The sequence below is a fragment of the Protopterus annectens genome, chromosome 9.part0, assembly GCF_019279795.1.
Source record: "Protopterus annectens isolate FY-2018-M chromosome 9.part0, PAN1.0, whole genome shotgun sequence".
Classification (NCBI taxonomy): Eukaryota; Metazoa; Chordata; order Ceratodontiformes; family Protopteridae; genus Protopterus; species Protopterus annectens.
This window is the reverse complement of record NC_056743.1, coordinates 805,377,652-805,392,926: the sequence shown is the minus strand read 5'-3', so window position 1 is coordinate 805,392,926 and position 15,275 is coordinate 805,377,652. Positions and strand designations below refer to the sequence as shown.

At 42.6% G+C, this 15,275-nt stretch overlaps 1 protein-coding gene across 2 annotated transcripts in view; it reads right to left on the bottom strand.

Annotated features, from left to right (window-relative positions):
* Window positions 1-15,275, bottom strand: part of TFCP2 (transcription factor CP2) — a 1,028,615-nt gene that overhangs the window by 709,472 nt on the left and 303,868 nt on the right. For both annotated transcript variants that reach the window (XM_044083452.1, XM_044083451.1), the window contains exon 5: window positions 4,583-4,689. In XM_044083452.1, coding sequence (XP_043939387.1) covers window positions 4,583-4,689 — 107 coding nt within the window. The remainder of the gene's footprint in view (window positions 1-4,582; window positions 4,690-15,275) is intronic.

The window sequence follows — 15,275 nt, the reverse complement described above, 5'->3', positions numbered from 1 at the left end:
TTCGAATTGGCACAGTCAGAAAGGTTGAAATCTTTTACTTTAATAGTTCCAAAGTGTGTTGTTGATACTTTAACATGTGGAACTGACAGTTGAGTGCTTTGATAGCCAAGGTTGCGAAGGTGTATACATTTTTACCCCATCTGTCCAGAGCTCTGGAGTCCTTGTCAGATGGAGTAGGATTCTTTGCAGAACAAGCCTTAGCTCCTTTTGGTCCCTGTGTAATGACCTGCGGGTCTGCAGCAGGATTTCTGTACAGGTATTTGTGAGAATCTGGTACTCTAATATGTCAGGTTTTCTAGGGGCAGGGGGGAGGGAGTCAGGAGCTAAGCTGGATTCGTGGAAGACATCATCAACCACCTCTAAGACTGGAGGGATGGCCAAGGGTCTGTGCTGGGGCAGGTCTAGAAACTCTCTGACTCTTTTCTTACACTGAGAGAAGTCTTGGGATTCCCAGTGGAAATGTTCCCAGAGGGTGTGAAGGGTTTCCCCAAATGAAAGATCTTCTGGAGGGGAGGCAGAAGGAATGGACTTCTCTGCATCTGAATCCTCATAAGCAATCAGAGGTTGTTGTTCCTCTTCAAAATCTGAATAAATCAGACTCCTCAGAATTCTGTTCTGTCAGTGTTTCAGGAGAAGTCTCTCTTTTCCTTTTAGAAGATGTGGCCTGACTACCCCTGATAAGGGTGATAAGGTCCTCTGCCATTTTAAGCATTTGAGCTTGGGGTGGTGGAGCAGGAGTAAAATGGTGGCTAGAGATAGTTTTCTTACGAGTGGCCTTGCCTCTAAGCCTAAGAGTATCCATCAGTCCGAGAGAAACGGTAGTCAGAGAAGACATTGTTTTTTGTGGTAGTGCGAAAAACCTCCTCGGAACCCGGTGCCTGAGTTGCGGCTCCGGACCCAAACAAGGTGGAGACAACCAAAGGCTCGGAAGACGAAGAAGATTTCTGCGGCATACCGGACTCCAAAAGGGTCTCAGTAGAAGCCTGCGAAGGTACCGAACTGGGCACCAGGGGCTGCACAGGTGCCCTAGTGAATTCCAGAGAACTGATAACCTGTTTAGCGGTAGAGTCATCGGAAGGCTTAGCCTTGTGTGGTCTGTCTCTATCTTTATCCTTACTTTTTTCAGAATGTCTACAGATTGTTGGCTGAAAGATGCCATTTCGGAATGCTAAGATGGAAGACGAGAATACCTGGCTACAATAAGAGCTCTACGACGAATGGTTTTCACATTAAAGAAGACACGGAACCTGCAATGGGGGACATCGTGGTCTGGGCCTAAACAAGTTACGCAGTATGAATGGAAGTCTTGATGTGGTATTTGTTTTCCACAGGCGAGACGACTGCTAACTTTTTCAGACATCGGTTAGTGCAGGAAAAAAGGATCCCCAATGGGGATGCTTCAGACGTTTTCAGCTGTAATTCAAATTCTGGTAGCGACCAACCAGCGACACTTGCAAACTGCTTCTGCTACGGGCTTCATGGCAAGAAAGACTGATGTAACGGCGTCGGCTGCCTTCCTTTATAGCACTGACGACCTGACATCAGACGGCAAGCGACAGCAGCTGACGCAGAAAAACATTGACTAGTATTTGGGCTGGCTGAGGGCTACCACAGTAGGGATAACCTACAGGTGATGACTGCAACAGTGAAACACAAAGATCATCATGACATACATGGAAAGACTGAAAGCCCCGTCAGTGTACTCTATATTATACAGGCTGCTAAGAAGCGACCTGTGCCTTGCCTACAGAGCAGTTTTGGACCCTGCCCTAACGGAAATGCTGCACATCCGCAAATCAAACGGGACAAGAATAACTCACTCCAGAGATCTCAACCTAGCCTGTGACATTAACAGAACATGCTGAACAGACAGATGCATCTCCCAGCGATTGCCGCTCCTCCGGAATAAGCTCCCACTCCATATGAAGCAGAGCTCCTCAATGACCGTATTTAAGTGCAACTGGATGGGTGACAGTAAATTCAACCCGGGGGGTGGCATCTATGCTCCTCATGGACAGAAGTAGATTAACAAAAGACCAGAATTTTTGGTGGTTGTAATACTGATTAAGGGGTTACTAAAGTAGATTTTCTTGTCAGCAATAATCTCTTTTAGTACAGTTACATAGTTTTTTTTAAAGTGTTGTAGGTTTTGGGGAGATCTATATTTTAACCATTCTTTTCAAGCCCCATCTCTGTCATACATTAGGGGGTTGGCTCTGAGTAGATAACCCAGGAGTATGGTTATTCTTTATTCTTTTTGCTCTAGTTGGAGCCAGACTATTGATGGTTTTCAGGAAATGTGAGTTAAACTTGTGTACAGATTCAAGTGGAAGATTTTTCAAGACAGACCAGTTAAAGGAGCTTGGAATTCTGTTAAATGTATCATGGTTAAAACAGTGAGGTTACAGGAATTTCTAAGTAAATGTTGCTTGACGTGATGGGCACCATGTCAGTTTGCATATACAATGAGATGATCACTGAGGGAATCAGAAAGTGTGCTACTGAAGACATACTTAATGGAATCGGACACCAGTATTCAGTTGAGAATTGAGCCACTGTTTTGGGGACAGTTATAATGTGGGGGAGGAAATGAATTGTGTCAATCCAAATAGATTTAGGCTAGCTGATGGATATTTTGTAGACATAATTTGCCAATCGAAATTACCACCACCCAAGATGATCTTTTCATTAGAAACTGTATGCGAGACCCAGTTTAGTATTTTTTCTATGGTTGCAGCATTATTACCTGGGGAACGTACAGACTTGCTTTTAATTATTTAGTTTAAGATGCGAGAGGAGGAGTTCAGCATTATGGAATTGGGGGTAGGTTTACACAGGGAAAGATTCCAAGATAGTCAGGGTATAAGTAAAGTTACTCCACCACTTTTTTTTTTCTATCAACCTAGATAAGATTGTAACCAGGGAGGTAATATTTCAGAGTCATGAATATCTGCTGTATTGTAAGAGATCCAAGCATGGAGTTCAGAAATGTTATTACAGATGTTAAAGAGTATTTAAGGAAAATAATTTAAGTCGTTTGGGTGAGTTTGAGATAGGTGGATTTGGTTGGGTTTTGATGGTTCTGGGTGGACAGCAGGTCCTATGAATGTAATGTCATGAGGAGTGGCTGGAGAATTGGGGTGGAAAAGGAGCACAGCTGGAAACAGCTCAAACACCAGCAGAAAGAGTCTATCCATTATGCAGTTGGTGAACAATTTTGTGTAATAGAAACATTAGTCTAACATATGCTTGCTTTTGAAGTACAAGGGAAATGCTACTCTAGACTGCAGTTACAGTAGAGCTGTTAAGGAGTAGAAAAGTACTACAAAACACCATGAATCTACAGGTGAGTTTTCCTCAGACACGGTTTCACAGCAAACAGAATGCAGGAAAGTTTGCAGACAGGTGTGGACCAAACAATTTGGCTGAGACAGCAGAAAGAATATTAACTAATTACCTGAAGAAGAAAAACGGCAGCCAGTAATATAATAGTATACAAATGTACACAAGGCTTTTCCGATAGGACACTGCACTCTTACTATTACAAGACAACAGACAATAACAAGCAGAACAGCAATCCACTATAAGCATTAAGTGACTAATAAATAGTGTGGCCCTAAACATCACAACTGTAAACTCAAGAGTGCCCTGGTGAAATGTACCTGGGTGACTGAGCAAAGATCTCAGGATGTGTGAGTAGCAGGCAAGTTTCTTTTGCTTTTGTTAGCAAAAAGGATAGTGTTTCAGAGAGACAGTCTTGAATTTTAGCTGTGTGACTAAGTTAAGAACCCAGTATGTGTGCAGTAGTCAAGCTTGATTTTGTTTGCAGAAAGAACTGTGTTTCAGAGAATGTCTTGAACATAGCTTTCAACCAATCAGAGATAAACCTCACCAGAATCAAAGACAAATCCTGAAATAATCAGGGACACTTAAAATATTAGTACTATAATTTAAGACATTGACAGAATAAGAGAATGTGAATTAAGATCCATTTTCTGAGATAAAAGAAGTTTATACCCAACTACTGCCATTATTTATTAAGTGTAATTTACCACATTTTCTCCAAAAGTCATCAGTTTTAGGAGGGATTAAGAGGGACAGGGCTAAAACTTCAGTGAAAATCAGGGACATTTCAGAGATACGGTCTTGAATTTTAGCTGTGTGAGCCAAGGGCTCAGGATGTATGAGCAGTATTCAAGCTTTTTTTTTGTTAGCTGAAAGGACGGTGTTTTAGAGACAGAGAAATTTTAGCTTAGTTACAGAAGTGAGCATGCAGTGTCCTGTAAGTGTGAATGGAGCAAATGAAGGGGTATACAGACAATACTATTAAAACAGGTCTGTACTTACTCCAGAACACTATTAACATACAAAAGCTACTGCTACATATGAGGGGGGGGGGGGGGCAGTTTAAACATTCAAGACATTCACTAAAGCTCTAAATTCTGAAACAACTCAGAACACCTGAACTTGCTAAAGTCATACTTTGTTTCTTAATACAGTCACCAACAATTTTGTGCAGATGCTAAGTTATAAATACACATAATCATATAAAACATCAAGGGATATTTTAGCAGCTTCCCACCTGAATAAACACAGAGGTTCGCTTAGTAGGGTCCCACAGAAACTCCACTGTGTTTAGCTGTGTTGGGTTTGCTCTGGGGTCTATTATGCCCACAGACATTGGAATATCTACAGGAAAAAAAATTGAGCAATTAGTGAAAACAGATAACCACAGCATGTGCTGTGCCAAAAACAGATCATTGATCAGTTTAAAATCTTATAACTGTTTTCTTTTAGATATGAATCTGAGGAGAGAAACACTCATTTTGCCAAATGAGTAGTCTGCACTGTAACCTGCTGCATCTTGAAAGTCAACATCTTTTGATCAACTATGGGAAGTGAACGCACACAGCACACAGTGCTGATTTTGTCCCTCACCAGAGCAAATAAAACCAGTTTTCTCCATAGTTTATCAATCAGTCAACCGCATCAAGTACAGTGAGATTTTTTTTTCATACTTACTACTCATGCTGCAGAATTCAACATGTTCAAAGTCGTACCTAAACTGAATGTAATGAAACAAGTTAAAGGCTTTGTGAAAGGGATGCTCTTTAACTGCAATCAATTTTATATAAAGACATACTAGGTGGACACCAGACATGCAGCTAGACTTGTCTGCAAACCTGGAACACAGCATTTCATTTCTACCAGTACCTTGGTACCTTATTCAACGCTAGTGGGAGAGAGCCAAAAATGGGAAGGCCTTTGTAAATGTTGGGTGGTAGGGTTAAGCCACTTGCAAGACAGTTCTTGGGGATCCTACATGTTCATCTGTCATGCATTCACAGCATGTAGCAGTGTCCAGTAAAACTGAAGACAACTACTACTCCCCACAGGCTCAACTGTGGCAGATTCAATTGTGATTACCTACAACCTTGTCAATGCTATAGATTTCTACAAGAAGCATGAAACACTTGGTAAATGGGGTGGAGATTACAAATATCACTAATGCTAAATTCAAGTTACATGACTTGAGGTACAGAGCACACCAAAAGAAGCCCATTATTACACCATCTGCATGCTACGTTACTTTGGCTGTTTTAGTGCAAAACAGTATAATCTAAACCAAAGCTCAGAAATTAAAGTGCTTTTTAGTGGAGTCTGACTTTTTTTGTCATACCAGGGACTTTAGCACAATAGGTCTCACAGACAATGACTGCTTAAGTTATTGTATACAATTTATTAAAACTGTGCAAACAATACAATCATCTCTGCTGCTAATTACATACATGAACATTTACAGTTCGAGGGGGAGGACTTGCTATATACTACTATTACGCTGATCTGCAATACACAAGCAAGTCATACACAATCAAGGTACACAGCCTACTAAAAAGAGCAGACAATATTACTAACTATTATTCGATTTGTAAGCTATCAGTCTTTTGGTTGGTGGTGGGGTTCAGTCATTTCACCAGCAGAACTCCCCATAACTGCATCTTTCCAATAAACGTCATGAAGGGGCTCTCAAAATGTGTAATTCATGATCTTAACATTAAATCAATGAAATGCTACCCCCACCTCAGCCCTTGTGCACAGTTATGGTGACTGTTGCACATACAAATCCCAAATGCTTATCACATTTTCACACTACGACTATCCTAGATTACTTATAATGGAACACCTTAAGAATTAGGGTCAGCAAAAGATACACATTTATCACTGAGTCATTGTGACATTTGACTGAATCATTATTTGTCAGACTTATCCAGCTCAAAATGCACAACTCCCAAAGAATGAGACATTTCGGGAAGTGATGAGTAATAAATGAGCAAGTGCATTTGTAATATGTCAATCCTCAGGATCTAGTACAAGTTTCCTCAAGGACTGGAACCCATTCATTTGCCAATATTCCATGGTCATTGCTGGAATATGAAAGCAGATGCATGTGTGCCCTCTTCCTCCCCCAGAACAAAATTAACAGAATGCATTATTTGGCACTGCTATACTAAGGATGTATTTTTCCAATCAGCTCTGTTTAACAAAGTAGGTGAAACATAACTAATGAAAAATTCTGGTAAAACCTGAAAATGGCAGAAAACAAGAACTGGGCCTGAAAAGGTATGCCAGGTGGTTCTGACATTCCACAACTGCATTCCTATAAAAAGGGGTTAGGCTTAGTCTCGCTCTGTTTGATGGGGCATCAGTACATTTTTTTACTAAATTAGTCAGAAGCTGACCCAGCTGGAGAAAGAACTGGAAGATAATACAATGCTATAGCTCTGTTCAATTTTCCATGTCACATCTGAGGAGATCAGAAGGTCAAACTCAACCTCACAGCCTCCGATACTCTTCCAGACAGACTCCCCAATACAGATCACATATTCAAGATGGGTTCCCCAGAAGAGTGAAAGTATCACCTTTGTGTCTACATCTGCAACAAAGTCAAATTGTATAACAAGCATCTCGCCAGTCCAAAAGAAAATAGCTACCTTCAAAGCCATTCTTTATGGAAAGTCCTTTCTTTACACAAAGGGTAGGAAAACCCTGCACTGGACAGTGTTCAAAACACTAACATAATGGGGATACTGCCAAGGCTTTAGGCAGGACTTCAGCCTTTGACTTCATTAAACAGAATACAGATGTAGTAATGCAAGGCCCGGAGAGGGGAGCAGTGTTAATCACTTTTTCTCATTAAAAATAAATAAAAAATTCTAGCCTTTGCATTCAAATGGCAGCCACTATGGCATCTCAGTGAAGTGCTAAAAGGCAAGCTTTAGAAAGGTGTCATCTGTCATGTAAACAAATACAAGATGTACAGACTACCTATAATAATATGAATAAGACAGTTTTCTCCATATCTAAGCAGCAAGTTAAGATTCAGTACAGAGGAGCAGCAGGCCTAATCTTTAAAGGGTCATTATTAATTATCCCCACTTCATGAGGGAATTAAGACCCATGACAAGTCATACTGACACAGTGCTCTTTAGCACAAGAAATAGTCTGAGCAGAACATTTGTTTATACTGATCAAGAGCAACTGAACTTTTCTTTTAGCAGCACAGATCTCTTCCAGGACCAAGGACAGCGCGTGCTGTAGGATAGCATTACGTATGCACAACTTCCCAGAAACAGACAAAGGTGGGATCAGAAGCACAGACTTAAAAAGATCTGTCAGCAGTGAACCAATTCTAGAATGAGGTACTAAGAAAGAAAACAAACAGTCCCTCATTTTGTGAAAGAACTGCACGCAAGGACTCAAAATGCCAAATATGCAGAAAACGCATTGAAGATGTAATGACAAAGATGGCTTTGCCTAATTTGTTGCCCCACACATCTTGACACATTTAAGACAAAATACAGGGTTGTACATTTTACACAATGACAAGTTTGTGTTCTACCAAAACCAATGTCTAAGTGACCTTTTAAAAAAGGGGGCATGCATAATTGGGTGTTAAGGCAGTGATTTGAAGAACACCTAAAGATTTTTTTTATTCCTTTCAGAAAGCTGCCTGATTTTAAAACTGTGTTAATTCTATGTACGGAATTGTATTATGCAAACGTGTATTTTGGCTGATTGATATTACTCTCCAGTATTCATTTCTCTTGGTACTATGCAAATAAAATCTCTGCTTCAGTCTGGGACCACATTGTCTTCTTTGGTGGACAACATATTCCAATCAGTTTATATTTCTGGCTTTTTTAAATCTTAGTCTTCACGAAGACCCTTGCTCAGTCTTTGCACAGTTATTGTACCTACTGCAAAAATAATCTCTCCTCCAAATGTTTTAGAATGTCACTGAAAGCACTGTTGTGTAACACAGTTGCTATAACAGCAGATCTTCAAAGACAGACCGCCAAAACAGCAAATCATTACATAATAACCAGACAGATTTTTTTCAGCTGCTTCCATTTTCCAGCAGATAAAAGAAGTTATGTCTTACCATAACGTGCCATGTGTGTTGCCAAGCTTCACTAATCCTTGACTGTGGGCTTGGTTCTGAGCCTTGAACAGACTCGGATGTTTATTCCAGCTTGCGCCTTCCAAACTCTCGAGCTAAGCTTTTACCCATAATGCTCCTCTCAAAATAACTCAGATTGATTTTGCCTAAAATAGTGGCAGACAAATAATAAATAGGAAGAAGAGGCCAGATATATGTCCATAATATGATCCAGTTCTGGGAGAGTTTGTTCCACTAACAGTCACCGGAGGGAGAGGATGTCAAGGATTAGTGAAGATCGACACAGATGGAAGATTATGGTAAGACATAACTTCTTTATCTGATGCAGGCAATCTTCACATAATCCTTGACTGTGGGACAGAGATACCTAAATCTTGGGAGGTCTCATGGAAGAATATTCCTAAGCACCATCGAACCGAATGATGCCCGTCCCCTAGAGACCTGATCCAGTTTGTAATGAGTGATAAAGGTATGAGAAGAAGCCCAAGTGTCTGCTGCACAAATGTCATCTAAAGAAGCTCTGGCATGAAAACTGCATGAAGCTGCCACAGCTCTAGGTAAATGGGCCTTAACTGGGTGTGAAGGAGCCCTTTTGACTGACAAATAGATGTAATACAGCCTCCAAGTCATTTTGCCAAGCTAACCTTTGAAACTGGATTACCTAAAGAAAGAGGAAGAGGAAACAAACAGCTGGTTGGATTTTAAGTCTTTCGTTCTGTGAGGATAAAAATGCAACTGTCTGTGAAAGTTTAATAAATGAAAGGAGTACTTCCCTTTGTTGGAAACATTGGGGGAAAAGACTGGTCGCTGAAGGGTGTGACTGATATTAGATTCTGAAACTACTTCCGGTAAAAAGGATTGATTAGTCCTAAAGGAGACCCTGTCTTTGTGAAATATTATGTACGGTGGTTTGCAGGACAAAGCCTGGAGTTCAGATACTCTTCTGTTAGATGCGATAGCTACTAAAAATATAGTTTTCCATGTCAGAAACTAAGTCACAAGCAGCTGACGATTCAAAGGGAGTAAAAGTAAGGGACTAAAGAATTAGTGTTAGATGCCACGGAGGAATGGGTTCTTTAAAAGGAGATCTTAACATTAGAGCTCCCTTCAAGGAGGGTTTACAATATTTGTGTGATATAAGGGATGACCCATCAAATTCCATATGGAAGTTCGAGATTGCAGCTAGATGGACTTTAATTGTTGAGGAAGAGGAATCAGATTGATAAAGGTTAGCTACAAAAATTCAGAACATTTGAATCGGAGTCGTATAAGGGTCAAGTTCATTCATAAGGGCCCACCTTGCAAACTTTTCCCCATTTACTTTGATACAGTTTCCTACTTGAAGGCTTGTGATGGGGCCACAATGATTTAACGTACAGGACAGGAAAGGAAAGGATGTCTGGCAATCACAGGAATTGGAGAAGCCATGCTGCGAGCTTGAGATGTTGGAGGTTTGGATGAACCATGCCCTCCAGAGGAGAGGGCAGGTCTGGAGCTGGGTCCAGTATCCATGGTTTCCAAAGAAGATGAGGCCACAGGAAGGGAAACCAAACTTGTCAAGGCCAAAAGGAGACAATGAGGATTACTGAGTTCTCCAACCTCTTGGCTTTCTTTAGAAACTGGGAAATCAAGGGAGTCTAGGGAAATGTATAGAGAAGAACAGGGGGCCAACTGTAGAGAACAGCTTCTTCGGATGACTCCCCCGGAGTGGGGGATTGGGCAAAGTAACTGCTGCATTTGTTGTTCAGAGGCGACGCAAAAAGATCACACCAAGGTTGGCCCCAGTGAAGAAAAATCTCCTTTGCCACCACAGGATTGAGAGACTACTTGTGAGGCATGACAATGGTTCTTGCTCAGCTTGTCCGCTATCACGTTGAAGCTCCCCAGAATGTGCGTTGCTGTGAAAAGGCGGTTGGAAGAAATCGCCCATTGCCAAACTCGGAGGTCTTCTCGACACAGTGGGTAAGATTTGGTTCCCCCTTACTTGTTGATATACCAAACTACTGACATGTTTGTCTGTTTGAATTGCAACCGTTCCCACAGGATGGGCATCGTGGGATGCATGCAACGCTGATAGCACTGCCCTCATCTTCATAACATTAATGTGTAAGTTGGCCTCCAGTTGGGACCACGTGCCTTGGACTGTCCTTCCCAGATAATGCCCCCCCCCCAATCTAGGAAGCACCTGTGGTCACTATGGCTTGGGGTTGTGGAAGAATGAATAGCTGACCCAAGAGAATCTTGTTAGAATGGAGCCACCATGAAAGATCCTGTTTGCAGCAACTGGTAATCATGACTAGGTAAGACATGGTTGATGCATCAGAGTCCACTGGGAAGCAAGTAACCACTGTAAGAGTCCCATGTGGTACCTTGCTAAGGGAACAAGAGTGACTGAGGCTGCCATTAAGCCCAATGCTTGTAGGACTAATCTGGCTGGAACCCTTTTGCATTGGATAATTTGTCTGACCTGAGATCTGATCCTTTGTAGTTATTCTACTGAAAGTGAAGTAATTCCTTTAACAGTGTCCACCTGGGCCCCGATGAATTCTAATTGTTGAGAAGACTTTAAATTTGACTTTTTGTAATTATTGTGATGTCTAGGTATGTACAGAGATGCACAGTGTAATCACTTGCCTGTTCTAACTGACACTTAGTGGGAGCAGTGAGGAGCCATTTGTCGAGATATGGAAAAATTCAAAATCCTTGCAGTCTGAGATGAGCTGCAAACTCTGCCATGCACTTGGTGAACACCCTGGGGGCTGAGGTGAGTCCAAAGGGCAGTGCTCAGAAATGGAAATGACTGGTTCCAGGATGGAAGTGCAGGACCCCCCATGAGCATTTGTCTGTTTTTATGTAGTAAAATGCATCCTGGACATCTACAGAGCACATCTAATTGTCTTTTTCTAAGAATGGAAGTATCAACTGTACTGAGACTATCCGGAACTTGGTTTACTGAACTGCCTTGCTGAGCTGGCTAAGATCCAAGATGGGTCTCCAGTCCCCTGTTTTTTGGGCACTAAAAAAAATTTTGAGTAAAACCCGGATGTTATTTGGTCTGCTGGGACTTTCTGGATGTCTCATTTGTTGAGCAGTTTTTGAATTTCTAGAACTGCCACTTCCCTGTGACTGGGCGGAACATCTGGGAGTCTTTTTTGGATTTTTGGAGTACGGAAAGTGGGATCTTACAACCTCTGAATATTATTCCTTGCATCCATTTGTCCGAAGTTATCAGTTGCCAGGTGGGCTGCTGCAGGGATAATCATCCCCCACAATTGCCTCCAAAGGAGGGCAATTGGGCCTCCCTTCAGGGGTCGTGGTAGGAAGTACCAGAAAAAGAATCTCTGAACCTCCGATTCTGTGGGCCACTTCTGCCTCTGGGGTGGCGCCTTCCATTTCTTCCCCCTCTGTCCGGGGAAGTCTTTGCCACCTGAAACCTGGTAATACCCTTGGAATTTTTTAAACCATAGTCTCCCATTTCTCTGGTTCCTAGAGTAGCGCCTTTGAGGAGTGGAGAAACGTACACCCATGGCAGAAAGAGTCTTCACATCCTTTCAACATCTGGTGAGTGTGTCTAACTTTGGGGCCAAAAAGGGATGATCGGTCAAACGGAGTGTTGATGAATGATGCTATAAATGGGTCCGCAAAATCATGCAAGCGCATCTAGGAATGCCTTCTAATGGCTATGTCTGAACCCGCTGCTCTTTGTCATCCGTTCAGCTGCAAGGGCAATCAGCCGCATAGACGAGTTAGAAATCGCTTCAAGAGTTGCGAGCTGAAAGGCAACTTTGTCCTGTACCTGTTCAGCTACTGCTCCTGAAAGGGTATCTGAGAGCTGTTTTATCACATCCCTCTGAAACCCCGTGAAATGTGCCATGTAATTCAAGGACTTGAGAGCAAGGGTCACTAAAGCGTAAACATGCTTCCCAAAACTATCCATAGTCCTAGACTCCTTGTTTGGAGGGTGGATAGTCAGACTTTCCTCAGCAAGTTCCTTCTTTATGGCTGCTGCCATCACCATGGGGTCAATGGGTATGCCGTCTGACCAGTGTTCATCTTTAGGGGCTGAAAGGATCCAACCAGGTCTCTTGGGGATCGGTTCAACGGAGTTGGGCATCTTCCACACCCGCTGAGCGATCAATCTGATGAGATTGGAAACAGGTGGAGAGATCCAAGAAGTAAAAAGCCTCCTGATATACAGACTCCTTGGAAGAAGGCTGGAGGGAAGACCAGCCAACCCTCGGTTTTAGGATTTCCAGGAAGTCCCCAAAGGAATCATCAGGGGGTGGTGACCTGGGGGAACCTCCCCCTTCATCAAAGTCGGCATCTACGATAAAAGACTCCTCCAGGGACTCCAAGTGCTTCCTCTTGCACTCTTTCTTCACAGGTACTTCCTCGGTGGGGGGGGGGGTGCTCTGGGAAAGCATTTGAACAGGAAGACACCAAGGTGGATCTTTCCTGGAGCTTTTCTGCCCTCTGTCCGGGTGATGAGACCGATGGGAGCTCTGGACAAGGGGATGTTGAGATCTGTCACGACAGGGATGGCAGAGAACAAGTCCCCAATGGACAAGGCCTTCACCATGATTTGAAAAGCTGCCCCCCCCCCCGTAGAGGGATGGAAGCCCGGAACCGACAGACTCCTTCAGAACAGAGGTCGAACCCCCCCCCCCCTGCACGGAAGAGGCGACCTCCAAAACTGAAGCCTGGGTCGATCTTACAAAGGCCGAAGCACCAAGTGTCATAGATGGTGCTGAAGATCAAGAAGCCGACCCATGCACGTCTGACTCAACCAAGGAGACAACCCTGGGAGGCCTCCAGTGCTGAAAGGTCAGAGGAACTCAAGGCAGCTCTTGGCACTGGAGAAGAAGTTGCTACTGGAACTGAGACCGTCAATGCTGTGAGTTGGGAAACAGAGGGCTCCAATGTCTCAACAGGAGTTGGAGGAGGAACAGGTGGTGTCGTGGTAGGGCTGGTTCCGACACCAGCTTGGCTAGGAACCGAAGACAATCCCCTCACAGTGAGGAGCTGCTCCACCAGTCTCATGATGTCGGCCCCGAAGAGACTCTTAGTGGACTGAACCGATGCAGTTGGAGACCTAGGGGGTCTGACATCAATGAAGGGGCCGGGAAGTCTATCCTTAAAAGGATCAGTTGAAGGACAGTACCTACATCTTGGTACAGAGATAATTGTGGTTGTTCCGGTACCTGTTTGTCAGTGCTGAGGAAACCAATGTCGGCTATGAAGTTTTTGTTGGTGTCAAATCATGTCCTACTTTCTGTGCCACTGAACCCATTGGCATCGAAGAGCGATTTGAAGCCTTCTTGAAAGGTTCCGAAATGCTTGGTACTGAAGAAAGCGTTTCCTAGAGGAAGAGAAAGATTATGAAGATTAACTGTCTTCTGTTTTTGACACAGAAATGGCCTCTTCAAAGTCACTCTTCAAAAGGCCTTTTAGAATGAACTTATGTTATGTACGAGTCCTGGTAGAGAAGCCAAGACAGATAGAGCAACTATCTTGCAAATGAAATTGACCAGAAAGTAGGTGCACAATGTATGTCTGTTGGAATTGGGCATTTTGCCCTGACATTTAAGACACCTCTTAAAACCTGAGGTACCTTTCGAAGATTTGGCTGGAGACTCCGCTGTTTCCGCCATAATGAGCAGAAGTTTAGTCACTTGCGCATGAGTACACGCACTCGACAGGAAATATATATATATATATATATATATATATATATATATATATATATATATCAGACAGAGAAAATACCAACTATGGTAAAGAGGACTACCTTAAAAAGGTAAAAGGGGAGTACTATAAAAACACTACCAATGGTAGAGAGGAAACTGACCGAGAGAGGCACTCACACGTAGAAAACAACTAACGAGAGGAGCAGGTAAAGAAGAGATTTACTAGAAGATAAAAAGGACCTTGTCAAGAGAAAAATGATGAAAAACCTACTTAAATCTTAAGCCAAGGCTCGAGAGTGGTTGAACTCATCTGACATATGAAGTGGCAAATGAGATCTAAGGTAATCGGAGAGGAGCAATATGGGTAAAAGCCTAACTCGAGAGTTTGGAAGGCGCAAGCTGAAATAAACGGCAGAGTCGGTTCAGAGGCTCGGAATTGAGCCCACAGACAAGGATTATGTGAAGATTGACATTAGATCAAATGTTTAGCTTCTTATATACATGCCTAATACTGCTGTGTACGCTAAGCCTAAAGGTCCCACAGGAAAATATACCTGTGGCAGACAAAAACCTAGTACTGACCCAAACACTAAAGTGTAAAGCATCTAATAAACACTGAAGAACAACTTCCCAACTGAAATAACCATACTTAGCCATATACACAGTCACCATACATGTGGAAGGAAAGCTTTACTGTTGTAGTAACCTTTACTTAAACTGTTTACCTTCATAAGGTTGAAGTGCACATCTGCTACGACAGATGTGAGAATGTACGATTTCAAACGTTCATAATAATGAACTATGAATTGCTGAAATCACAAATGAACGAATGCCAGTGTGCATTCACTCGTGGATTTGGCATTCTGAGTGTATATCGCACTACAGTGGGGATCGGAACATGTACGCCTTCCCTAACTGTAGTGTGATCTCAAAGTATATTAAATTAGCAGGGCGGTGTTGGGGGTGCAGGGGGGCTTGCCCCCCTGCATAAGTGTTTGGAAACATCCAGAAATGTCAGATGTTTCAAAAACATTCGACATTCCCGGAATGTCAAATTCGTTTTTTTGGCACTTTCTGTGTTTTCAGCATTTGAAAGTACAGTTTCCAACCTTTACAGTCAGATATAT